This window comes from Taurulus bubalis (assembly GCF_910589615.1).
Source record: "Taurulus bubalis genome assembly, chromosome: 10".
In the NCBI taxonomy this organism is placed as follows: domain Eukaryota; kingdom Metazoa; phylum Chordata; class Actinopteri; order Perciformes; family Cottidae; genus Taurulus; species Taurulus bubalis.
Genome location: NC_136598.1, coordinates 7,063,809 through 7,088,779, shown reverse-complemented (window position 1 = coordinate 7,088,779; position 24,971 = coordinate 7,063,809). Strand labels below are relative to the sequence as shown.

At 42.0% G+C, this 24,971-nt stretch overlaps 3 protein-coding genes across 3 annotated transcripts in view; all 3 read left to right on the top strand.

Moving 5' to 3' along the window:
- Nucleotides 1-7,339: 7,339 nt before the first annotated feature.
- Nucleotides 7,340-19,022, top strand: wdr81 (WD repeat domain 81; the record flags this gene model as incomplete). The annotated part of the gene is made up of 11 exons (XM_079225402.1): nt 7,340-7,701; nt 8,512-12,056; nt 12,141-12,248; nt 12,383-12,582; nt 12,719-12,900; nt 13,170-13,335; nt 13,604-13,769; nt 13,888-14,700; nt 14,829-14,974; nt 15,088-15,270; nt 17,200-19,022. 11 exons carry the CDS (start codon nt 7,340-7,342, stop codon nt 17,524-17,526), a joined length of 6,198 nt encoding a protein of 2,065 aa, XP_079081528.1. The 3' UTR covers nt 17,527-19,022.
- A 1,338-nt stretch (nt 19,023-20,360) lies between these two features.
- On the top strand, nt 20,361-22,816 carry serpinf2b (serpin peptidase inhibitor, clade F (alpha-2 antiplasmin, pigment epithelium derived factor), member 2b; the record flags this gene model as incomplete). The annotated part of the gene is made up of 8 exons (XM_079225288.1): nt 20,361-20,432; nt 20,557-20,631; nt 20,766-21,066; nt 21,241-21,384; nt 21,485-21,673; nt 21,865-22,007; nt 22,148-22,352; nt 22,464-22,816. Exons 1-8 carry the CDS (start codon nt 20,379-20,381, stop codon nt 22,814-22,816), a joined length of 1,464 nt encoding a protein of 487 aa, XP_079081414.1. The 5' UTR covers nt 20,361-20,378.
- An 892-nt stretch (nt 22,817-23,708) lies between these two features.
- Nucleotides 23,709-24,971, top strand: part of rpa1 (replication protein A1) — a gene marked incomplete at its 5' end in the record, with an annotated part of 28,896 nt that continues 27,633 nt past the window's right edge. The window contains 2 exons of the mRNA XM_079224996.1: nt 23,709-23,738; nt 24,522-24,569. Coding sequence (XP_079081122.1) covers nt 23,709-23,738; nt 24,522-24,569 — 78 coding nt within the window. The remainder of the gene's footprint in view (nt 23,739-24,521; nt 24,570-24,971) is intronic.

Below are 24,971 nucleotides of genomic sequence, written 5' to 3'. Positions count from 1 at the left end.
TTTCTCCAGAGGCACTAATGCAATAGAGTTCCACATAAAGGTGAATCATGTGGCTGCACAGGGGCGGTTGTTTGATTCATTGCTGCCTCGCCTTGTTATTTTGGACCTTTACCGCTGCTTTTCTGTCAGGAAACCATAAATGATAAGCAGAGGTGTCAAGTAACGAAGTACAAATACTTCGTTACTTTACTTAAGTAGAACTTTTGGGTATCTATACTTTACTGGAGTATTTATTTTTCAGACAAGATTTTACTTCTACTCCTTACATTTTCACGCAAATATCTGTACTTTCTACTCCCTACATTTTAAAAATAACCTCGTTACTATTTCATTTTGGTTTGTTTTCACTCCGGCTTGTCATCGTTCAAAAACACACAACAAAATCCTCTCGGCCCCGTTGCGCACAGATACGTGCGCGCGCACACAGGTGAGCGCTGTGCACACACAGCAGTGGACAGAGAGCGTCGAAAAATATGTCGCGTGAAAAGCAGACCGCTATATCTGCGTTTTAAACGCTCCCAGGGTGAAGATGCAACAGCAGCTCTCCTGTGAGGAGCACCGGAGTTCTCCTCAGCTCTCTGAACCCGGAGCATCTCTCCTGCTCCAGGTGAAACGAGCCACGGTGCTCGTGTCTTCTACCAACAATGAGCTGCTGGCTTCACACACATATTACAAATGTACAAAGTACACGGGCATAAAACTAAGTCATTAATAAATACATGGGGAAATGCCTGTACTTTCGGGTAAATGGTTACGGTACGCCGTTAACAGGTTACGCTTGCGCATGCGCGACTCTCCGTGAGCTCGTCTTTTCCTGCTGTTGCGTTTCTCAAAATAAAAAAACAGATCTAAGCTCAATATTGAGCATGAATTGAGAGAGGCCGTGTCAAATCTACAACCCCGTTTATAACATATGTGTCGAGGAAAGCAGGTCACTGCTCCACTAATACTGATACCACGTGATGGCTCACATATCTGCACTCATTCTGTTTTGTTTGGCAAAAAAATTAAAAAGCTTATTGTTTTCCACAATAAGCTATTTAGTAGCAACTAGATATGAGTATTTTTTTGCACAGATAGAACTTCCACAAAACATTGTCTGATGGGGCAATCTGATTTACTTGAAAGTGATTGCAATTGTCTTTATTCTGTTACTTATAAAAGCACAGATGAGTCACACAATTATGTTATTTACAGAAAAAGTTTGAGAACCACAGCTTTAAGTGTTTGTGTCGGAGCCGCCGCCTATTTTGCACTATTACAATACTTATAGGTAACTAGTTATCATGTCTTCCGCTCCATGAAACGCATGTTAATGCTCAGTAGTACACATATGGTACTTTAATGTATTTGCATTGTAATAAAATGTGATCATTTTAAATGGGCATACAGTATATGCAGCTGAAACGGGTAGCCAAGTGCATCCCACATTTTTCAACATAACATTTTAAAACATTATAGTCATTATGGCCTTCAGAAAAATGATTGTTTTGGGGGAGGTTGGGTAGTGCGGCTTAAGAGTTTGTCCTTAATGGAAAAAAATCCCCTTACACTACTTTTACTTTTATACTTTTAAGTAGTTTTGAAACCAGTACTTTTACACTTTTACTGAAGTAAAAAGCTTGAGTTGATACTTCAACTTTTACAGAAGTATTGTTAAACCCTAGTATCTATACTACTTGAGTAATGAATGTGAATACTTTTGACACCTCTGATGATAAGGCAGCCAGGGCAGTAGCATGGATTTGATAAATCCTGAGTTCACAAGACCAGATTGTTACAGTGACACCCTGCACAGCTGAGAAACCTTTCATTATTATTATCATTATTATTATTATTAGTATTGTTGTTGTTGTTGTTGTTACTAAACGTTCCTGTCAATTAAATCTCTCTTATGGTCTACATGCTGTTTCAAACACCGTGCCCCCACACATTTATTTAAAAAGGAAATATGTATGTCTTAAAAAAGTAGTTGGACTAAAAATATCATCATTAGTCAGTTGGTTTCAAGCATTGTAGGCTACTAGCTACGGCCAGGTGCATATATCAACTCTCCGTGATGCTACCTAAACACACAAGACACACAGTAATAGAAAGCAATGGATGCTGGGAGATAAGCTGCAGTCTCCTCTTTAGGCAGCATGTTGTTGCCCTAGAGCCAGGAGCACCCACCTGAAAAATGTGTTGCAACCTAGTAGCTGCATACCAAATTACTTGTATTCTGTGCACTAAATCAAGTAATAAAACACTTTCTTCTGTGTGTTTCTGCTGACCTGAATACTTTAGCACATCTACCCTTCACCAAAAAAAAAGCCTTCTTGAAAGTGTTTCACATGCCTGTATTTCATAGAACACATAAACTATGACGCTGAGTTTGTTCATTTCAATCAGACAGGCCACTAAACTGTGAAATGGATTCTCACAATAATAATAAGAAATTGTGAGAACTTTTTCTGCAAAATGGACCACTTCCATAAAAATATCAGAGTTTAAGCAGATTATATTGACTTTGACTGTGCACCAATCGATTAAAGCAGAAGTTTGTTTGCATCAAAGAAAATCTATAAGAAACCCACAGACCACATTTCTAGCCGAAAGATCAGACAAACAAATTTCTTTGTCAGCAGTCTTCAACATGCCAGTAATGTGGATTTATGTATTGTGTAAGTCACAGGGCTATATGTAACCCTGCTCTGTGTTGGTTGGTTTTCATTTCTTGGCAAAGATATACATCGTGCTCTTTGGTTGAAATGCCTGTATTTACTAACAGTGAGTGAGAGGATTTTTGTGACACAACTGGGAAAAGTAAAGAGGAGAAACAGGAAATTGGAAAAGTGTTGTGCTTGTTTGCTCGGTGCTGGTGAACTGATGGCTTGAAGTCTTTCTGGCAGAAAATAAACTTTCTTGCAATTTGTGCCATCTCAGATTAGCATTTCTTATTTTTTTAAATTTTCATTTAAAAACTGAGGTATGGCAATTAACAGTTTTCCTGTATTATGTCAAATTGGCCATCCCTGCAAGAATATTAACACAACTAGTTATTATAGGATTTTTTAGGGTCTTTCCATTCAATTTGTGAGGAGAGGAGGAAAGCTAGTTATTGTATTAAGAATGACATAAAGTGATACCTGTTGGCACTATCCAAACCACAAACAAATTGTTCCCGTGGCCTAACTGTCCTTAAAATTTGACTGAAATATGTTTGTCTAGACATCCAACTAACTAAAAGACCATCAAACCTACAGAAAAAAACACCCTGTTGCCAGCAGAAACAACCTGTATCTCTTTAGATTATGGAAATGTTGTTTTATAAAAATGATAGTCAAATTATTTTTAGTGATGTGACATAACGTACAAATATTATTTATTGTAAGGAGCCTGTAATGCATTGACTTTTAATGCATTATGCTTATTTGTGTCCACCCTCTTTTCATATACCATTTGCAGAGAATGCTTTAATCTAAAACCAAAAGTGTGCTTTGGGACATAAACCCCATTCTGCCTGTCAGTTCTATAAAACTACCAAGAGGAGAACAAAATGCTGAGCCAAGGAATGTCATGTTCTTTGGCTGTATCTTTTCTGTAATACCTACAGTAATTATGCTGCGTTGGTGATATGCTGAGATGAGAGAAGCTTTTAGTGTAATAAAGTACAATCCAACTTCAAGTGTATTCAAAACCATCTGAGAGAATATATTGGTATTTAAATGTCAACATAATATATTCCTGTGTATGCCACTCTTTTCTGATAAAAAGACCATAACACATTCCTATTCAGTCTATGATGAAGCCCATTTTCACAAGTCCAATTTAAAATCACTGCAAATTGTCAGATTTGGTGTGAAATTGTGGTGTTGGTGGGGGGGGGGGGGGTATTCAATATAACAGTAATGTCAAAGAGGAATCATCATGCACATTAAACATAATAGTAAGACAGACTTAATCTACAGACTGTATGTGTCTGGACAACACTGCTGAAGGATTTATCTATGAAATTACAGACATAACGCCACCTTGTGGAGACGAATCTGACGCAGAAGCATGCATTTATTTTAATTGAACACAATAGAGACTTTGTGACCTTAAGGAATTGTCAGGTACGGTCTTTTTAAGGGAACATTAAAATACATACAATTATCAGCAAAATGTGGTATTGTCGCTTAATTTTATTCACTTCATTAGCTCATCAAGATATTTTCCTAGTAGTTTGCCAAGAGGATGGGCAGCCCTTTGCTTACAACGTTACCTTATTGTATAATGCAATAACATTAATGAAAGGGGATCTCTAAATGAATGTGAGCGTGAAAGGTTGTCTGTATACATATGTGCCCTGCGAAAGACTGGCGACTTGTCCAGGGTGTACCCTGCCTTCGCCCAATGACAGTAATTCTGCTCTGTCAAGTGGCCGCAAAAAATATTTCTGGTATTAATCAAACGTTATTTGCAGGTCTTTAGGGAAGTGGCTCTGAGGAGAAAAGAAGAGGACCAATATCTAAATTCAATTCAATAAAAGAGTGGGTACCATTGTAAGACACACAAGAGGAAACTATCGGGCATGTACTTGCTAGTTGCAGAAAAGTTCAGAGAAAAATGGCATGATGAAAGAAATTAAAAGATTAGGATTAACGAGAACAGGATTAAAGAGCACACTGGAGAGTGGTGGGACAAGGCAGAAGTTGTTTGGTCAGTCTATTTCGGAGAAATGGCTTAGGGGAAAATGTTTAAACATTTATTAGAGATGTTTTGTACAAATATTTGGCATTTTGCTATGAACATTTTATATTTGGATTCTTTACATATGACATAACATATGAGGAAAGGGGGTATATCACAAATCTATTGATTATCCTGGCCAAACTCACCTCAATTGTGCCAGTGCCAAAGCACTCCACTGCATCCTAAACAATTTCCGCCCTGCACTTACCCCCATCATCATGAAGTGCTTCGAGAGGCTGGTCCTGGCTCCTCTCAAAACCTGCCTACCACCCACACTGGACCCCTCCAATTCGCATACCGCCAGAACAGGAGTACAGAGGACGCCATCTCCACAGCGCTTCACTCCGTCCTCTCCCACCTGGACAACAACAACACCTACGTGAGAATGCTGTTCATCGATTTCAGTTCAGTATTTAACACTATCATCCCCTCCAAACTAAATACCAAACTAGGTGAGCTTGGCATCAACACCTCCCTCTGCAGCTGGATACTGGATTTCCTAACCAACAGACCCCAATATGTTAGGTTAGGCAATAGCACCTCCTCGACCCAGAGGAGAGGACTCATCACACAGCCCTGTGGAATGTCAGTGTGCATCACAGTCTGGTATGGCAACTGGTCTGTCTCAGACCGGAAAGCTCTGCAGAGGGTGGTGAAAACCGCCCAATGCATCACCGGTACTCCACTCCCTGCCATCAAGGCCATCCAACTCCAGCGCTGCCTGCGGAGAGCGCACAGCATTGTCAGGGACATATATATATATATATATATATATATATATATATATATATATATATATATATATATATATATATATATATATATATATATATGTTTATACTGTCTTCATTATATTATCCACCACATTGCACTGCACCTTAACTGCTTCTCTTTTGCACTCTGGACAGATGCAAACTCAATTTCGTTGTCATAGTACTTGTACTATGTGCAATGACAATAAAGTTGAATCTGAATCTGAAATGCTATATACATTAGTGTAAGTTTACCAGCCGAAGACCTATTTATTTAATTTTTTACAAAGAGTTTGTACTGTATTTAGAAATATTTAAATTATTTAACAACAAAAATAACTGTAATGGTATGTATTTTCTGTGATATATGTATCTAATTACACAATCAGAATGTGTGCCTTAGTGTCCCATTTTTCCTCTTAATATTATTTATATTTATAATATGGACGTTTTTCTATTTACTTTTTTTTTGCAATGCTTTAATTTCGGTCTATATTTTTTTATCCTCTGCGGTTCCAACATTGGCATGTTAGTTTGAATGGATGTATTTAGCTGTTTCTTATTGACAATTTGTGAAATTGTACATGTGCAATTTTTTAATTAATAGAAATATATATTATTATTTCGGAGCACTGGGCTGATGGGAAACAGCTGACAAACTTGACCCTGCAGGAGCTCGCTAACTCCAGAGGGTGGCAGTAATGCGACACCACTTTACGCGTCACAGAAGAAGAAGAGGCGCTATCTCGCAGCTTCAGCAGCAGTAATCACATGAGATGGGGCCGGTGTTGTGTCACGTGAGGTGTCCTCTCTTAAACATGGCTGCAGCTAGCAGCTAGAACAAAACATCCTCTGACTGACTGTCGTCCGTCTGCTGACACGCACCAGTAAGCATCGGGGGAGCATGGTGGAAGTGAACGTCGCCCCGCTGCACGTCCTCGTTTTGTCAGTTACTGTCGCACAAACTGATCATGCGTGAAGCCCGCGGGGCGCCGCTAGCTCGACGCTAGCTAGCTGTCAACCGCTACAAGTGGGACGAGGTGAGCTAACCTAGCTATTGAACAGTAAATGTTGTGCTGTATTCACACTGGATTTACGTGTACCCCGTGGAGCTGCTCTTGTTCAGCTCTATGTCGGTGTTGTCGGTAACCCGCCTCGCGCTGTGTGAGTGAGGTCTCGTGACGTTAGCGAGCTAGCTGTTCGCGTGAAGTTGACGTTACTTCCGCAAACAGTCTTCTTCACGATTTAAACTCACTTTCGTCGTTCCTAAGTATAACACGTAAGAGGTTGTTATTAGCTCGGTAAATAACCTTTGCATGTGTCGTTTGAAGCTTACAGTATTGATTAGTTTCGGTTTAAATTATTATTGTTCTTGGACGGTTTCACTTCCAGACGGCTCACGGAAATCCATTAAACTATTCACTTCTGGTACTGGCCATTACGACACTAAAAGTCAGTTTGATTGGTAACGTTTCAGTTTAAATCTCTGCACTTTTGTAAACTTGTCACTCGGGTATGTCGCTGGGCGGAAGCAGCAGGCGGTCATGTGAGCAGAGCTGAACTTCAGGAACTTGCAGAAGTGCTGTGCAATCACCAACATCACATCGCTCCTTTATTGCAGCAAGCAACCTACTTCTCTCCCCTGTCAAAAACAATCTAATATCACTGTTGAAGCACTATAGAAGAAGCTAATCTAATTGTCCAATAATTGTCCTTTTTGATTATTTCCTCACAGGGACTGACTGGTGGAAGAGGAGATTAAGTCCGCCCTTGATGACTTTGACATCATCCATCATGAATGTCTGAAAGGCGACATTGTGGGACATTGTGCGGGACATTGTTCGACTCTTAACGAGCATTGGAGACTCACCATGGATTCGCTGATGCGTGCTGTTGAGAAAGACTTGGGGGTTGACCGGCGGCAGCAAGGCCCCGGTCCCCGTCCCAGGGAGATCATTGCCCTTGTTCCCATGCGCTGGGTGATGGGTCTGAGGGAGAGGAGGATCATGCGCTGTGCCCGCTTTGACTGCGTCAGTGAAGCAGAAATTCGCACCTACCTTCAGTGTTCCCAGGCAAAGTTGCCTCCGGGCTGGACACGAGTGTGCATTCAGGGTCTGAGGAAAAGCAAGCTGAGCTACAGATTGGCCAGAGACCCAGGACATCAACAAATGGAGTGCTCGTCGCAGGATTCCTATGTCAAAAGCATGCAGTATGTGTCACAACATAATGTCAGGTACGATACACACTTTGATACTCTTTTATTCTATCTATTTTGTAAAATGTGGCAATGCATGTCAGTATACATTTGTACAAGTAAAAATATCGCTTTAAAAAAAATGCTATTCCCATGACAATTGACTAATTTGTGAACCCTCATCCAAAGAACTTAAAGAAGCTTTTCTGTCATGATATTAGGTAGAGCTGAAACAATTACTTCATTTATAAGTTGATTGGCATATCTTTAATCTACAATCATTTTGATAAGTGAACAATTGTTTAAAGTCATTTATCTAGCGTTTGTCCATTTATATTAGTATAACACGTTACTGTCTTTGTGTTTTTGTTGGTCAGGCAAAACAATACATTTGAAGACTCCTTTCAGTAATGTTGATATTAATCAGAAGTTGGAACCCTAATATCAGTGGACCTAGAAGTTCACTTGAATCGACTTGGCTTTATGGATTATTTAATGTTTGTGTAGGTTTATTTTTTTTTTCATCTAAATTAGCTTTATTTAATTGCATTGCTGTCTTCAATGAGTGCGACAGGGTTTTTCATTTACTCGTAGAGGTGTCGCTCGATCTTGCACTCTTAATGACAGTGGGTGGTTCACTCTTGCTTTTAGTTTTTGGAAGGTTTCTATTGTCAGAAAGTTGAAGTTAACCATTTACCTTGTTAATTGAATTGTCATAATACATGTCTGTTTCTGTGATATTTAAGTTTAAAATATCGAAATGGTGAAAAACAAATGCAGCCATTGAGTTGAATATATTTTAGATGTAAACTCCATCTCAATCTGCCTTTTGTCTTTTCCCCTTTTCAGGAATCTGTGGCGTGACGCTCATTCCAAACTTGTGCAAGCATATTCGGGAGCCAATGAGCGGATGCATGTTGCAGCTATAGATTCAGTGCGTCAGGCTTTACAGAAGCTCTTCAATTCCACATTCATCTCAGCTGACAGAATATCACCATCTCTTTCTCCAGCGAGGGAGAAGGAAAACTACTTGCCATCCAGTTCATCTTGCTTGTCCAAGTCCCAGTCAGACCATCTGTGTCCCAATGTTCTGCCTGCAGATTGTCTGCTGGAGACAGCAGAGATGCTCTATGTTATTCTACCTTATACTCAGTATTCACTCCATGATATTGTCTCCTTCAGCCCAGCCAAGCTCGCTAACAGCCATGCCAAAGTGTTGTTCATTCTCTACCAGTTACTAACAGCCCTGCAGGGATGTCATGCAGCAGGTCTGTCTTGTGGAGAGCTCTCCCTGCAGGACATTGCTGTAGATGAGCAGCTCTGCAGTCGTCTCAAGCTCAACCTAGCCCATTATGAGGAACTGGGGCCAGAAGGGGATGCAAACAGCGACGTTACTGGCAGACAAGTGCCAAAAAGTGTCCTGCCAAGGAACAACTCATGTGTGAGCCAAGAAAACAAAATACTTTGCAAAGACTGCTTTGATGAGCTTAAGAAGTTGGTTCTGGACTGGGTCCACGGGCGAGTCAGTAACTTCCGCTACTTGATGGAACTGAACAGGTTAGCAGGACGGCGAGAAGGAGACCCTAATTATCACCCAGTGCTGCCATGGGTGGTTGATTTTACTGTGCCATTTGGAAAATGCAGAGATCTCAGGAGGTCGAAGTTCAGGCTCAACAAAGGGGATAAGCAGCTGGACTTCACATATGAGATGACCAAAGAGGCTTTGGCTGCTGCAGTGGGTAATGGGGTTGGTGGAGGTGGTGGAAGTGGGGACCTTGGTGGCTCTGTAGGTGCCGGTGGTGCTGGACCGTCTGATCATCTCCATGTACCTCATCACATATCCGATGTGCTCTCAGACATAACTTACTATGTCTACAAAGCGCGACAGACACCCAAGTCAGTGTTGTGCAGCCATGTCAGATCCCAGTGGGAGCCGAATGAATACCCAGCCAGCATGGAGCGCATGCAGAGCTGGACCCCCGATGAGTGCATTCCAGAGTTCTACACAGATCCATCCATTTTCCGCTCAATTCACCCCGACATGCCAGACCTGGATGTGCCTTCCTGGTGCAAGTCGTGTGAGGAGTTTATTGAGGTCCATCGGCGCCTTCTGGAGAGCAGAGACGTGTCCCAATACTTGCATCACTGGATAGATCTCACATTTGGGTATAAGCTGTCTGGTAAAGAAGCTGTCAAGGCCAAGAATGTGTGCCTGCACCTGGTGGACAACCACACCAATCTGACTACCTATGGTGTAGTTCAGCTGTTTGACCAGCCTCACCCGCCACGTTTATCTCCTTCCCAGTACGCCCCAGCAGAACCTCCTCTCCTTGGCCTTGCTGCTCTTAATGTGCCTTCGCTACACATCCCCCAAATCGACACCGTGGCTGATACTGTGGATGGACTGGTGCCAGAGTCAACCGGGTGCGAGTCCAGTGGCTGGACCATGGTAGACAGAGATGAAGAGCTTGAACAAGGTATGGAAGCTCTGGACTCATTAGCGTCCACTGGCTCAGCCAGCTCTACCTCCTGCTCTGTGCCAATGCCGAGCATCAGTTCGGCAGGAGGGAAGATGGGAGGAGAGCACACAGCACTTATTGTATCGCAGTCCCCGAGTTCATTCCCTGGGGACTTCACAAGTGGCTTAGGCCCTGGTTTACGCAGTACCATGTTACAAAGAGGCGGGCCAACGAACAAAAAACATGTGGAGGGGACTGTGAGCACTGCCAATGCAGAGGAAATCAAGATCCTCCTCCCTGAAGGCTTCAATCCGCTGCAGCCTTTGGATGAGCTGGAGAAGTTGAACAATTTCCTGGTAAAGAGCCTGCACGCTGAAGTGGGGCATCCTGACTGCACGAGAGACGGTGTCATAATTGAATCGCTACCTTCTCTTACACATCTCTATCAAAGAGACATGCAGGCCTTCGGTGTTCTCATCGCTGAGATATGCTACCCCTCTAAACTGAGAAGACTGAAACCAGGCACCCCCCTGAGACAGCGTTTCCAAGCCGTTATCACGCTATGCTCTGCCAGCCTCCGAGATGTGCCACTGTCTTTGCATTATGCTCTTAAGACACTGCTGCTAATAGAGAAGCACACTAGAATAGCACAAAGAGAAGAACCAGATTGTCCCCGTCCACTCCTTTTCGAATATGAACCCATCTGCGATGGTCTCCCTCCCCCAAACCCCTGCCAGTTATTGAACTCAATCATCTCGCCCTTTTCTTTCCCTTCCTATTTTGCAGCACTTCATTGCTTTATCTTTTCCTACCACGCCAAGATGGAGACCACATGTAGTCTTCAAGGAAGAGATGTTGTCTTTCACCTGTGGCAGCAGCTTGAGACACTGTTACGGGGTAACATCACAGCTGAGGGCCTCGAGATTCTCTTGCCCTTCATTCTAGCCCTTATGCTTGAGGAGTCCACTGCCGTCTATGCTGCCTGGTACCTTTTTGAGCCCATCTCCAGAGTACTGGGTCCCAGAAATGCAAACAAGTACTTACTGAAGCCACTGATCAACGTTTATGAAAACCCTCACTGCCTGCGTGGACGTTTCTATCTCTACACAGACTGTTTCATTCTGCAGCTGATAGTGAGGCTCGGCCTACAGGCCTTTTTATCCAGCCTTCTCCCCCATGTGCTGCAGGTCATCACTGGTTTTGAGAGCTGCATCTCGGGCTCGAGCGATGCTTGCAAAGGGCTAAGGAGTGGCACATGTAACCTTGAAGAGGAAGAGGACTTTCAGTGCGGCGAGGTGCGGCCATCTTCTGGGTCTGTTAGCGGGAATATGGGAGCTGGCAGTGGGGCCACTGGAGGAGTCGGGGGGGTGGGAGAGACGGGGATGGATTACTCCTCTGGCATCAGTCTCAATGATCAAGTGTTTCTGTCAGAGGCAGAGGACTTTCAGAATGGGTTCTATGACAACACTGGAGCAGGGGTGGCTGCTGGGAAACAGCAGAGCCAGAGCTCTACAGCCAAGGATCCAGACCAGGAGTCTGTTAGTGTGGGGAAACTAAGTGACAAAAGCAGCACAAGTGAGCTCTCACTGGGTGATGGAGACTCAATGCGGGATCGAGCCAGTCTCAAATCAGCTGACAGCAGCCAGGACCTGAAACAGGCTAGTGAGGGAGAGGAGGGAGGAGAACTGGAGGAAGAGGAGGTGACTGAGACTAATGAAGGTCATGAGGGGACAGACGACCCTACTGCTGCCAACCTGGAGCTAACTCTCTCTGGTCGCACAGAAGCCTCAGAAGATACAGTTGCCACTCTGGAGGGTGAGTTTGTGAATGGAATAGCACTGGAACAGACTGAGAAAGGCATTGTGGGAGAGCAGGAGGAGGATGACCATGATGCATCTGACGAGTCTGGGGAGAAAGAGCAAAAGATTCTTCTAGGTGAGGGAATGATTGAGGTTCATGTAAATCATTTGTTTATTAATTGATAACGTCTAATGATTTGACTAATTTCTCCACACACAGATACGGTCTGCAAAACAGTTCGGTGGCTGTCGGCAAAGCTTGGACCAACAGTGACTTCTCGATACGTCGCCAGAAATTTGCTGCGTTTGCTCACAAATTGTTACATTGGTGCGTAAATGCAGAACATAAAGAAAAGTTGAATCGCCTCATTAACACTTCAAAAAAATATATTTAGCAATATTGACAAAAGCCAAGAGGGTGACTGCTTCACCCCTTTTCCTCATTGTGCTCTCTGCCTGTAGGACTTGAGAAACACCAGTTTGTGGCAGTTGCATCTGAGGAGAGCGGTCTGGAGAGTGTGGGAATGGGCAGCGTGTATGAGAAGAAGCCTGTTGTTGGGGACCAGACAGCCGGACCTGTGTTGGACTGTCTCATCTACATAGCTCAACTTTATGGAGAGCCTGTACTAACATACCAGTACTTGCCTTATATAGGATATCTGGTAAGGCAAATATACAGTAACACACTAAAAAACTCCATTGGCTCTTTAAGCTTGATTGTTCTTTTTTGTTTTTTCGTGGGGAAAAAGTCATTTGTACCAAATTACTTTTCAAGTTAACGAATATGTATATTTCCAGGTTTCGCCACCTTCTTCGCAGCGTCTTAACACGCGTAAGGAAGCAAGTCTGCTTGGAGCGGTTGCACTTACGCAGAAGATCATTGTCTTTCTCTCTGACACCACTCTAATGGACATGCTTATGAAGATCAACCAGGATGTGCTCCTCCCACTACTGGACTTGCTCACCACCCCCCGCATGGGGTAATTAACACACATTCAACCATGCACATTCTCTAGATGTATGTTGAGGTATAACTCATGATAGTGTTCAAATATTCAAACACAGCATGCCAAATAGGAGGATTGTAAAATATTGCAAACATAAATTTGCTTTTTTATGAACTGTTCATATTTTTCTAAGTGCATTGTCCTTTTAACTTTTGTGTTAAATTAGAATATAATCAGAATAATGCTACAAATAGGTCTGTCATTAATCCTCTGCTTGGTTTGAACCATTCTGCTGTACTCAGGTTCCCCAGCGGGGTGCAGACACGCACTGCCGTCTGTCTCAAGACGCTCAGCCTGATGGCTCTCATCTGTCTGCGCATCGGGAGGGAGATGGTGCAACAGCATATGGCTGACACTCTGCGTCGGTTCTTTGCCATTTTCTCTCTGCTGCATTTTCTGCAGCCCCAGGTATGCATACACGAAAAAAGAATGACAAGCCTGACAACCGTAATGTCAAGTTATTTTCTAGAATGCTTTTAACAAGCACATCTATCAGAAAGAGCTTTCCAAAAATAATGACAGAATGGCAGATGAAAATAGAAATGAGACAGAAACGTTGAATACAAACTGACGGAGGAAGAGAAAGATTATATGCATGTGTGAGCATGGCAGGATGGTTGTTTTCTTCATGTAGTTATGTTTTTGAGATGTGGTGATTGTCTCATTCATAATGTAGCTGGACAGCGCCCCTTGCAGAGTTGTGGGAGAAGTCACGGTTGTGGACGTCTGCACACCAGAAAAGACAAATGTGACATATGAGTTGGGGGTATTGGAGGAGCTACAGACTGTATTTAACCCTGAGATGGCCCATGCCTCCTACATCCCCTTCTACTGCCTCATAGGTAGGAAATGCCTCATCTTGTGCCAAATTAAAAATATCATATCCAGCAGGAAAGTCGCTATTTATTCTGTGCTATAATCACAGTGTTATATATCAGTTCTGTATTGTGATTTCTGTAGGTGACACGGCAATACGGAAACTGGTTCCCAACCACGAGCTGGTCTGGCAGTTGGCCCAGTCCTACCATCAGAGTTTGCATCAGGAGAGTTCAGAGACGTCGAGTGTGGAGCAACCCACCTCCTCCACGGGTGTTTCCTCCGGTTTTGGCAGACGCATTGGTTGCAGCCCATTCCCTGCACCCGCGACTAACTCCATCATGCCAGGGGACTCCCTCCCTGAGTCAGGCACGTTTGGGAGCCACCTGGTAGGAAACCGTATCCAAGTGTCCCGGGACACTGATTATGATAATAATCGGAATCTGGGCTTGGCCAACTCTTGGGGACGCTCCAGCCATACCACCACCACCATCACCACGGCCTCCAGCTTCACCACTCCATCCTTTGGCACGGCTTCCGTCTCCTCCTGGGTGACAGGCCCCACCCCAGAGGACAGTGCGCTGAAGCAGGAGCTCCCTCGCAGTGGCCGTTCCCTGCAGGGCAACTGGCTGGCCTACTGGCAGTACGAGATTGGCCTCAACCAACAGGATCCACATTTTCACTTCCACCAGATACGTCTGCAGAGCTTCCTGGGTCACTCTGGCACCATAAAGTGTTTGGCACCTCTGGCAGGAGAGGATTACTTCCTGTCTGGAAGTAAAGACAAGACTGTGAAGCTTTGGCCCCTCTATAACCACGGCGATGGAACACAGGAGGTGGAGCCCAGTGTGACGTATAGCGAACATCGAAAGTCAATCTTCTATGTTGGACAGCTCGAGGCTTCGCAGGAGGTCGTCAGCTGCGATGGAACTGTGCACCTGTGGGACCAATATACAGGTAATATGATTAGAACTATGCATCATAAACTTACGGAACGTTCTTAGTTAGAAGGCGTGAGACACAAATGGGTGAAATGAAATAACTACTACTATTCTGTGTAACTATACTCAATCTATTTTCCTTAGGCAAACAGATCCGCTCATATGAAGCCGTGGATGGGAAGAATCCCATCACCGCTGTCACCACCATGCCAGCACCACACTGCAGTGTTGTGTTTGGCAGTGCAGATTCTATTCTCCGCTTCATCGATCCTCGCAAACCTGGATTGCAGGTAGCAATCTGCTGCACAACAGCCTCTAATTATCAGTGTGTTTTCAACATAGTAAGATGTCTCCGCTATAGTTATTCCAGACTTGACAGTGACAAATCTTCCCGTGTCCCCAGCATGAATTTCGTCTGGCATACAACAATGTGAGTGCTGGCCTCATCCGCTACCTGGCAGTGAGCCCTTCAGGACGCACCGTGGCTGCAGGTTTCTCATCTGGCTTCATTGTTCTGCTCGATGCACGCACTGGACTTGTTCTGAAGGGCTGGCCGGCTCATGAGGGAGATATCCTCCAAATGAAGGTATACTTTTTCTTTACCTTATCTCTATATCACTGAATAGGGCTGGTTCTGGGTTACTTCTTTGTCAGTAGTCGGTGAAGGGCCAATAAATAGGTGGTCAGCTTTTTGGAAGATGATCTACCAATTATAGTAAAACAGATTCCATGAAGGTAGAGAGGGGGGGAGAGAGAGCGAAAGAGAGGAAGGATGACCTACAACATCCTGGCATGACCTGAAGCGGGACGTTGCAACTACGTGGATAAACCTGTGAGTCGCAGGGCAGCCCTCAAGAGCTTTTATTATTACAGGATTCATTTGCAACCGTTATTTCAACTATTTGACGACCTTATGCAAATGATTTATATTAGTTACAATATTTGTATTCAATGCATAAGTAAATGAGAGCTTTCAGAATATTATGAAAAATGGGATTGGGCCATTTATAGTGTTGGAGTCCCAACAGACTAGAGAAAATGGGAGGAAGAAAAGGAATAAAATATGTAAAACCAACTTGGAGTTGGGAAACATAATTATCTGATTTCCTGATTGTTAGGAGGAACAAGTTACTGTTTTTGCTCTAGAAAATGATACTTAGATTAAATAATGGCCACACACTAACGTTAACCCAGGTTACACGGTCAAGATGTGGACTGGGGACGTGGGTGATTCAGTGTGTCACATAAGTGGGCAGTCACTCTGTGTGCTGTAGTCAACTTTGTTTTCTGCCAGATACACTTGTAGCCAAACACAAGTGAACTGCTTCTCTGTAGTACTCTCTATGTACTTCACTTACTTTGTTGAGTTGTCAGCATGGTGTGATTTCTGAAATGAGAGACGGGTTGTATGGGTTTTAAGGGGGGTTGCATCATCGGTATAACATCAAATACAACAAGCCTGTAGGCTTTTACTGGAAGGAAGGTCATTTATTTCTGTTCATATGTTGTTTACTTAAGACTTATAAACCAGTATATGTGTATAATGTGTTTTTACAAAATATTTTTTGAGCAACAGAGAGTCAGAGGAGAGGAGCATTATATTGACTTCCGTTAGCAGCTTAGGAGGTTCTGATGCATCAACAGCAGAATCTGGAATCGCAATCGGGCTTCGTAGTAAACAGTGAAAACTTGTGGATCAGACAGTTAATCTCTTGTCACTTGTCTTTACTCTTTTTCTCAGTGACCCACATTATGTCTCTCTGCCTGACCTCAACCTCCTGATTGGTTGTCTAGATACGTTTTATGGGTGGTTTTCCTTGACCCAATCACACACACGCAAGCCTACTCTTGGATAATAAATATTCCAGAAGAGGATCAGCCATGGGACTTTTATTTGTACATTTCCCAAAGGTAGTGATACTAAGTGGTGCAGAGATGGTGAAAGTTGTACCCAGCCAGTCTGTTGTCAACAGTGCGCAAGCATGAGCAAACTTTATTTAACCCCAAATTAGGTCAAGGATTGTATCTCTAGTTTTAAAGGCACAAGTTTAGGCAAATATGGACACAGGTTACTCATTAGAAAGACCACAGTTGTTCTCACTGGCCCATTCGTATTACTCATACTGCCCTCTCAATTTGTGTATATCAACAAGTGACGGTTTTCACTTATCTGAGAAATTTAAAACAAATAAACGTTTAAATCTTTTTAAAATACGTTTGTATTAAATAAAGATAATCAAATAAATGTAATTTACTCACAAGTTCAGGTTCTATGTTGGTGGGTACCACACAACTTTCTTTTTTTAGCGAACTTTCTTTTTTTTAATGAAAAGCAAACAATCATAAATAAGAGCTAGACAATTATTATTTTTTCAAGTTACTTTTAGGGATATTCGTGATTATCCCAATAATGAAAATTCGCCACGCTCGACCTATTGTGAGAACATCATCCCATCACTAATAAGTAAGTGACATCAATAGTCTGTAACTTCCTTTCTTGTGTTTTACTTTTCAGGCTGCAGACGGAAACTTGGTGGTCAGCTCCTCCACTGACTACACACTCGCCGTGTGGAAAGATCTGGAGCACAAGCCTCTTCGCCAGTACAAGTCGCAGTCCGACCCCATCCATGCCTTTGACCTTTATGGTTCGGAGATTGTGACCGGAACAGTGGCGAACAAGATCGGGGTGTACTCCATGGCAGATATCTCCTTGAGTCCCATTAGCAGCACAAAGCTGAGTTCGGAGAACTTCCGTGGCACTCTGACCAGCCTGGCGGTCCTGCCCACCAAGAGGCTGCTGCTGCTGGGCTCTGAGAACGGGGCCATCCGGCTACTAGCTTAGAGATAAGCGATGGCTCACGACTACGCTAAACACTCTTAACGTTGACCTTGAATCTGTCTTGTTCCTGAAGACGCCAGCTGTCTGAGCTCTCTCTGTCCCCTGTCCTGTGCTTGAGGTCAACTGTATTGGTAGGGCACTTTCTCTGAAGACGCTTTTTGAACGAAGCACCAAGTAAAGGCATTGTACGGAGGATAAGCTTCATGACGACCGACTCTCGCCACTCTGGCTGTCGGCACTGAATTTGATGACCAAGCCGGGTGTGTCACACAGTTAACGTTCATCACGTACAATGAATACCATGATTATAATTTTTTTTAAGCCTATAGAAAAGTATATAATGGGAACTTCATATTTTGTCTAGGTCAGTTATTCTGTTCAAAAGAATGAATCAGAAGACGCGCTCAGGAAGGTGGAACCAAACTCGGTTCTTATGTAGTGTTTACACTTTCCAAATAGATGCATAAAAACACCAAAAAAAAAACATTGACCTCAACTCTCATTTCCCTTACTGTTAGAATACATGAGTACCCAAATGCACTGATTTAAACTATGCAGTATTTGTAGATCAAATAATTTGTTTGTGTAAGCGTTGCTCTGTGTTTCATAAGAGATGTTTCACAGTAGATTGTTTATGCGCCATGAACAATAAAAGTACATTCGCTGTTTCGGCGGCAGTCTTGGTGCATCTTCTCAGCGTGGAGACGCTTCAATTGTTGTCACTCACCGATGCACAGCCTTTACCCTACTGCACAAGTACGGCCTAAATTGTAACATTTAGATTCTCACTCAGATTTTAAAGATCGAATGTTTTTATCCACTAATAAGTTACTTGAAGTTGTGTTGGGATTTTTAAACCATGTTTAGAGATTCTTGATCTTGCGGCCAGACCCTATAGCAACGTTACACTGGCAGTGTAACGTTGTCATTGTCTGGGTATGCCAGTTATTAGACTCAGCGCTTTCTAATTGCTCACTGCAAAAGCTAACATAACAGTCAATGCCAATATACACTGTTTTGTATGTAATCATTTATATGTAACTGCATATGAATATGTTGCGAGAAAAGTTGTAATTCAATAAGAATGTGGTTTAATTTGCTCCTTTTAGGGTGTAATGCAAATGAATATGCAGTATAGATGTATGCCCACAACACTTTAAATAAATCTATCAAAAGTTTTCAAAGGCCATTAGCATCAAATCACAAAGATCTCCCCTTTCTATGATTTTTATCACGTTCATGTTGTGAAATGCAGTTTGCCTACTTTTCTAATGATTTGCCCAAAACTGAAACTGCTCTGACAAGTATAATACACCTTTTGATATTTTGTGTTTTTTGTAAGCGAAAGCTCAATGGTCATAAAATGACAAACCTTGTTTTAAAAATAAAATTTGTAGTCTCATATTGATAATTGGTTACGATAGATCCAGAATCTCTTTGAACATTTTAAGAAAAGTCTTTGAAAATGCTTATTTATTAACTGGATTAATAAAAGAATTGCTTCCATGTTTTATGTTTGTGTGATTTCCCCCCGATTCATTATGACTCCCGGCCTTGCTTACCGGCTGAGTCACTAGAGCTCAGATTGGACAAAGTCCCCGCTTGTGTTTGCTTAGTGGTGAAATGTGACCAAATACACTGAAAAAGTTATTTATTTCCTTAATTTTTCCCCCTCTATCAAATAACTATATGCTTCAACACAGTCAGTTTCTAGATTTAGCAGGACAATCATGACCTTTCTGTGAAGTTGGTAACACGTCAAAGACAGAGGATTCTGGGAAATGTGGGCTTGTGTTCCCCCGTCCTCAAATGTGTAACTTTGGTGTGAGCAAGCTGTGTTTGTTTTCCCACACAGTGTTGCATTTACCACACTTTTGCAACTAATCTGACATATTTTCTGTCCAAGATTACGTTGTCATGATATTGTCACCTGCCCATTGATATGCAAAGTAGCTAAGCGTTTGGGTCTTCCATATTTAACCCTGGATGAGCCTCAGTAGCTACATTTAGTAGTGGCATAAAATGAGGCCCCAATCAATGTAAGTTGATGTTTAACTGTTTGCTGAGCAAATGCCAATCTTTGACTCTCAGGAATTCTGTTCACTCAGTCGCTCTTTTTTTGGACAAGGCAGCACATTTGTTTTCTAATTTAAATTTAAGGTAAGATCAAACTTATTTAAAAGAAAGTTATTGCAATACTATTGTACATTTGATGACTTGTTGGAATATGCTAAATCCTGCTCAGTTATTCATGGTTTTCATGTTTGTGTTAGGTCTACAAACAGGGATGTGGTGTACCACTTTTATTTTATTTTTTACATTTCAACATGTTATTATAAATAGAGGATATCTGTAGACATCACAATGCATTAATACTCAAGATTGTTTCTGCCATGACAATTTTCTGTCCCTCAAAGTATAAAACCTATAACTGCTTTTTACAAAACTAAAGTCAGCTAAACTAAACTTTTTTTTAAAACTGTAATTAGCATGTGATTGGAGACAGCTTGGATATCTGCTGAAAGCAGAACATGTTGCACTTTCTATGTGGACATCTTGATGCAGGGTCTTCAAAGATCTTTTGTGTGGCTTCATGCTTCATGCTTTAGGTATATTTCCAGATAATCTGGGCTCCTTTAAAAGAGAGAGCGACTAAGTAGAAGTGTTGGAAACCTCCAGACGATACAGCGAAGAAACTATACACAAAAGGGAAAGGTAAAGAGTGTTGCATTCTAGAGGCTTAAGCATTAATCATATATTTTCTTTTGTTTTTTCATAAAAATGAGCAAGCCATATTTCTTTTCTTTTTTTTAAGCCAACATAATTTCTTTCTCTCCCAGTTCCATTTTAAGGATATGGACCTTCGTCTGACACTCCTGTTGATCTGTCTCTGCAGCCAAGGAGTCACTGTAAATCATTGGAATTACTTATTTTTTTAACTCAAAAGATAGATAATGCTAGATCATTTTAATCTGTGCTGATTATATAACGCTTGTATAGATTGTTGTCTCATGCCAACTTCCTTCTCAACAGAATGCTCAAGTGGCAGACAATGACTCAATCCCTCTGGTGCCTCTTATTCCCTTGATGCCCAGCCACCCCAGAGAGGTTAGAGGCAAAACAGAGTTTGAGAGTTTTTTTTCTTCTCTTTTTGTGCTTGTTGGATCACTGTGTTCTGGTCATTTCACAGTTTGGAAAATGTGTCCTTGTACTTAACATTTTGTTATATTCTTTCCTTTTAGAAAGTAGAAAATGAAAGTACAGCACAACCAGAAAATGTGCATACCACAGAAGCACCAGTACTCTCAACAGCCATAACTAGGGCTGTTGAGAGTACTGGGCCAAATGGGAGCTCATCAGAGGAAGAACACGATGAAGATTGTCTGACTGTCGGCCGGAGCCAACAGTCAAAGGAGGCCATCGGTGCAGCCATTCAGAAACTGGGTGTGCAGCTGCTACAGAACCTGGAGACAACGCCAGAGCAGCCAAATGTCATCATATCTCCTCTGAGCATATCATTAGCGCTCTCCCAACTGGCTTTGGGTACGCATGTTCTGCTGCAGCATTTACATGACACACACTGGAGCAAAACCGCTTGCTCCCTTCATGTATGCAATTACTACATGTGACGAATTGTGTCAGCAACTTGGCCGAGTTTAAAGTCGTCTGGGGACTGTCGTCGTTCTCATCCAATAATGGCACCCCTCTTCTTTACAGGTGCAGTAAATGAGACGGAGGAGCTGCTGATGCATCATCTCAATGAACACACTCTCCTGTGCTACCACCAGTCTCTGCATAATGTCTTAGTGCAGCTCAGAAACAATGACCTGCAAATTGCGACAGGCATCTTCCTGCGCCAAGGTCACTTCCTGGAAATAATGTTGCACCATACTAAACGTTGAGTCTACACAGCTGCTGTTTGCAGAGACATTCATTTATTAATGTTGATTATGTGTTGTAGGGTTCGAGCCAAAGCAAGGCTTTATCAATGAATCCCGGAGGTTATATGACTCAGAACCAGCAGTATTGGAGGGCCTGCAGCAGATAAACGACTGGGTAGGGAATGCAACAAATGGAAAGATGACCGACTTCCTGTCTACTTTACCACCAAATCTGCTCCTCATGCTCATCAATGCTGTCCACTTCAAAGGTGAAATGTCACCATATTCATGTCATTAGCTTATTTTCTAAGGAATCATTTTTGTTGATAATAGTCATTTCTCAAACTACCAGTGAAAGTAACAAATGAAATATCCCAATATTTGTACGTTTTCCTCTTCATACGCTACTCTATGTTTGAATTATGCTGCTGACTAAAACTGAGACCTATGTTACCCACAGGAGAGTGGAAAGCTCGATTTGACCCGCGCTTTACCTCTAGAGGCGTGTTCTACCTTGACAACAAGCACATGGTTGATATTGAAGTGATGGAAGATGCCAAACACCCCTTGAGATTATTTATTGATAATGACCTAGAGGCTCAGGTAAAACACAATTTTGTTATCTACGGTTTAAATCACTGGGCCTAAAATACACTTGCATCTTTTCACACAATTTGGAAAGAAACATAAATTCCGAACAAAACTTCCATTTATTCACAACACCATTTATTTTTCCCGTGCAGGTAGCGTGCTTCCCATTCCTGAAGTCAATGAGCTTGTTGGTGGTCATGCCTATGTCCGGCCAAGTGAACGTGTCGTCACTTTCCACAAGGCTGAATATCTCTGACTTGTATCATCGTCTGCCCAAGGAGAGAGCGGTTCAAGTTAAAGTCCCCAAATTCAAACTGGAGTATGTTCAAGACCTAAAAGAGGTTTTTACTAAATTGGGTAAGAGGTTGTTATGTCTTTGTTATTGTATTCATGTTCACCACACATACACATTATTATGGCTCAATGACATGTTTTGAGATTGAGCCTGTCCTCTCTGCTCTATGTTAGGCCTCGGAGATATGTTTTCCAGTTCCAACCTGGCTAATATAGCAGATGGCCCTCTGCTGGTCTCCAGCGTGATGCACAAGTCCAGCATGGAGATAAATGAGGAGGGTGCAGAGGCTGCTGCAGCCACCACTGTTGTCATCTCACGGGCATCGAACCCTGTTTTCCACCTCAGCCAACCTTTCTTCTTTGCCCTCATGGATGATATAACTCAAGTGCCCATTTTCATGGGTGTCATTAACAACCCAAATCCTGGTGCTCCTATTTTGGAGAGAGGAGAATTAGGAAGCAAAGATAAAGTGGGATTCCCAATTGATAAGGATAATGTTGGCTCATTTAGAGGCCCACCTAAGTAGGGACTAATACCTATACTAATACTGCCGTCCCAGGAAAAACCCAGAACAAGATCTTTCATGATTGTATAGATTAAATGTACAATGACAATAAACTGGATCAAAATGTGTGTGAAAACAGATGCTTCATGTGTGTCTTTATTTGATTGAGGAATAAACACACAAATGTACCCTTTGTTCCATGTAAAAAAGAAACATTCTTAGCTTGTGCTGCATTAGATGACGTGTTCTGGTAAAGCATTATTGCATCAGTTTGTAAAAACTAATAAAATGAATTGATTTGAATGACACTATTACAAGGTTATGACATGGGTTTTATTGTCTTTAATGTAAACTGATGATATTGATGAAACTGAAATAATAAAATAGAGGACATCTGCAAAGAGCTATTGGCAATTTTACATACTTGAGGTAAATTTTATTCAACTCTTTTTTTTGTATCAGGTTGTCTACTGCATATATTTAAAAGTATTAAAGTAAACGAGTTTGCGATTAAATAACGCAAGGTCAAGGATCCTATTAATTTAAAGAGTATGCGTTATCGTGGAGACGAAAAACTCCCATTTTACTCTGCCTGTGAATGCATCACAGTAAGCGCCTGACGTCACGTCATGTTTGGCGCTGACAGTCATGCAGCTGGTCTCCGGTCAGTTTCAATGTGTTTACCAAGCCGATAGATCAACGCTGTTGACAGACCGCACACTGAACTGAGATCTGTAAACGGAAACGGAAACTAGAGCAGCGCATACGACGCTTCGCGCGGTAGTCCAAGCCGTTGGCGCCAACGATACTACTGAACGAGTACTGACAGTGTTGGAAGCGTCAAGTTGGCTGTCCAGCAGATATTTTGCCAAAGTTATCTCTTTTTTCGCGGCTAAATCTCTTTCTCGTAGACATGACGAGTCTCTCAGAGGGTGCGATAGAGGTAAGGTCAACATTGTCAGACCAACTAACACGCTAAAACTACAAACTGCCGAAGTTAAATATGGGTTGGTGCGGCGTCAAGTGCTGTCTTTGTTCACCACCTGGACAAGCTAGCTAGCAGTTAATTGTTGGCACTGCTTTCTGTTATTTAACGAACGCTAGTTAGCTTACTGTGACATTAATATCCACGTTAATGTTGGCAACTGAACACCACTCGCAGCCAGCTTTCTGCAGTGGAATGTGAACTCAGGCGAAAGTTAAGATTTCAGTCCTGGTTGATCTATAATTTCTATTTGAAAGGAGTTAAGCTGCGTCCAAAATTCAATACTATCAGGCTATTTTTCAGAATTGTTGCGTAGTTTGTATTTTGTGTGTAGCATAACACAATGAAGAAAAACTGTAATGCAGCATTTTTTTTTTGCTGTGAATGTCACCATATACACCCACTTCGTATTACCTAAACACACACACACACACACACACACACACACACACACACACACACACACACACACACACACACACACACACAGTGTATTAATCCTGCAAGGGAAAACATACAAGTAAAGCTATATATGTGTGTGTGGATGCTTTTGTGTGTGTGTGTGTATATATATATATATATATATATATATATATATATATATATATATATATATATATATATATATATATATCTCTAGAATAAATCTATATATATTATTTATTTCATCACTATGCTCAATCACCTCCCTTGGCGATTGATAGTCACTTAGCAGACATTTATTTATGTGTTTTCTTCCAGGCGCTATCAAATGGCATTGGTGGCAACGATGCAGTGCTTCAGTTGGTGGTGAGTACCAACAACAACAACAACAACAACACACAAGCTTTCCTTCACATGAGTGTTTAGCCACTACATCACTGCTGACCTAACATGTCCTGTATTTAGAGCTGAGGTTGACACCATACACTAAATCCAACTCGTCTGTTAGATTACATACATACAGATTTAGGAAGCATTATGCAAACCAACGTTGGATTTTAAGTGTGGAAAACCTTCTGAAGCTACATTTCCCCCCAATTTACTATTGAGAATATATTACAATATTAGTAGTTTAGTGTTTTAATGACAATAAGAAGGCAAGGGACTAACATATGTACATACTGTAAATGTTTTAATGCACCATACATCAAGCTAACCAAGATGAGTGCTGTCATTGGATGCAGAATGACACAATTAGACCAACATTAT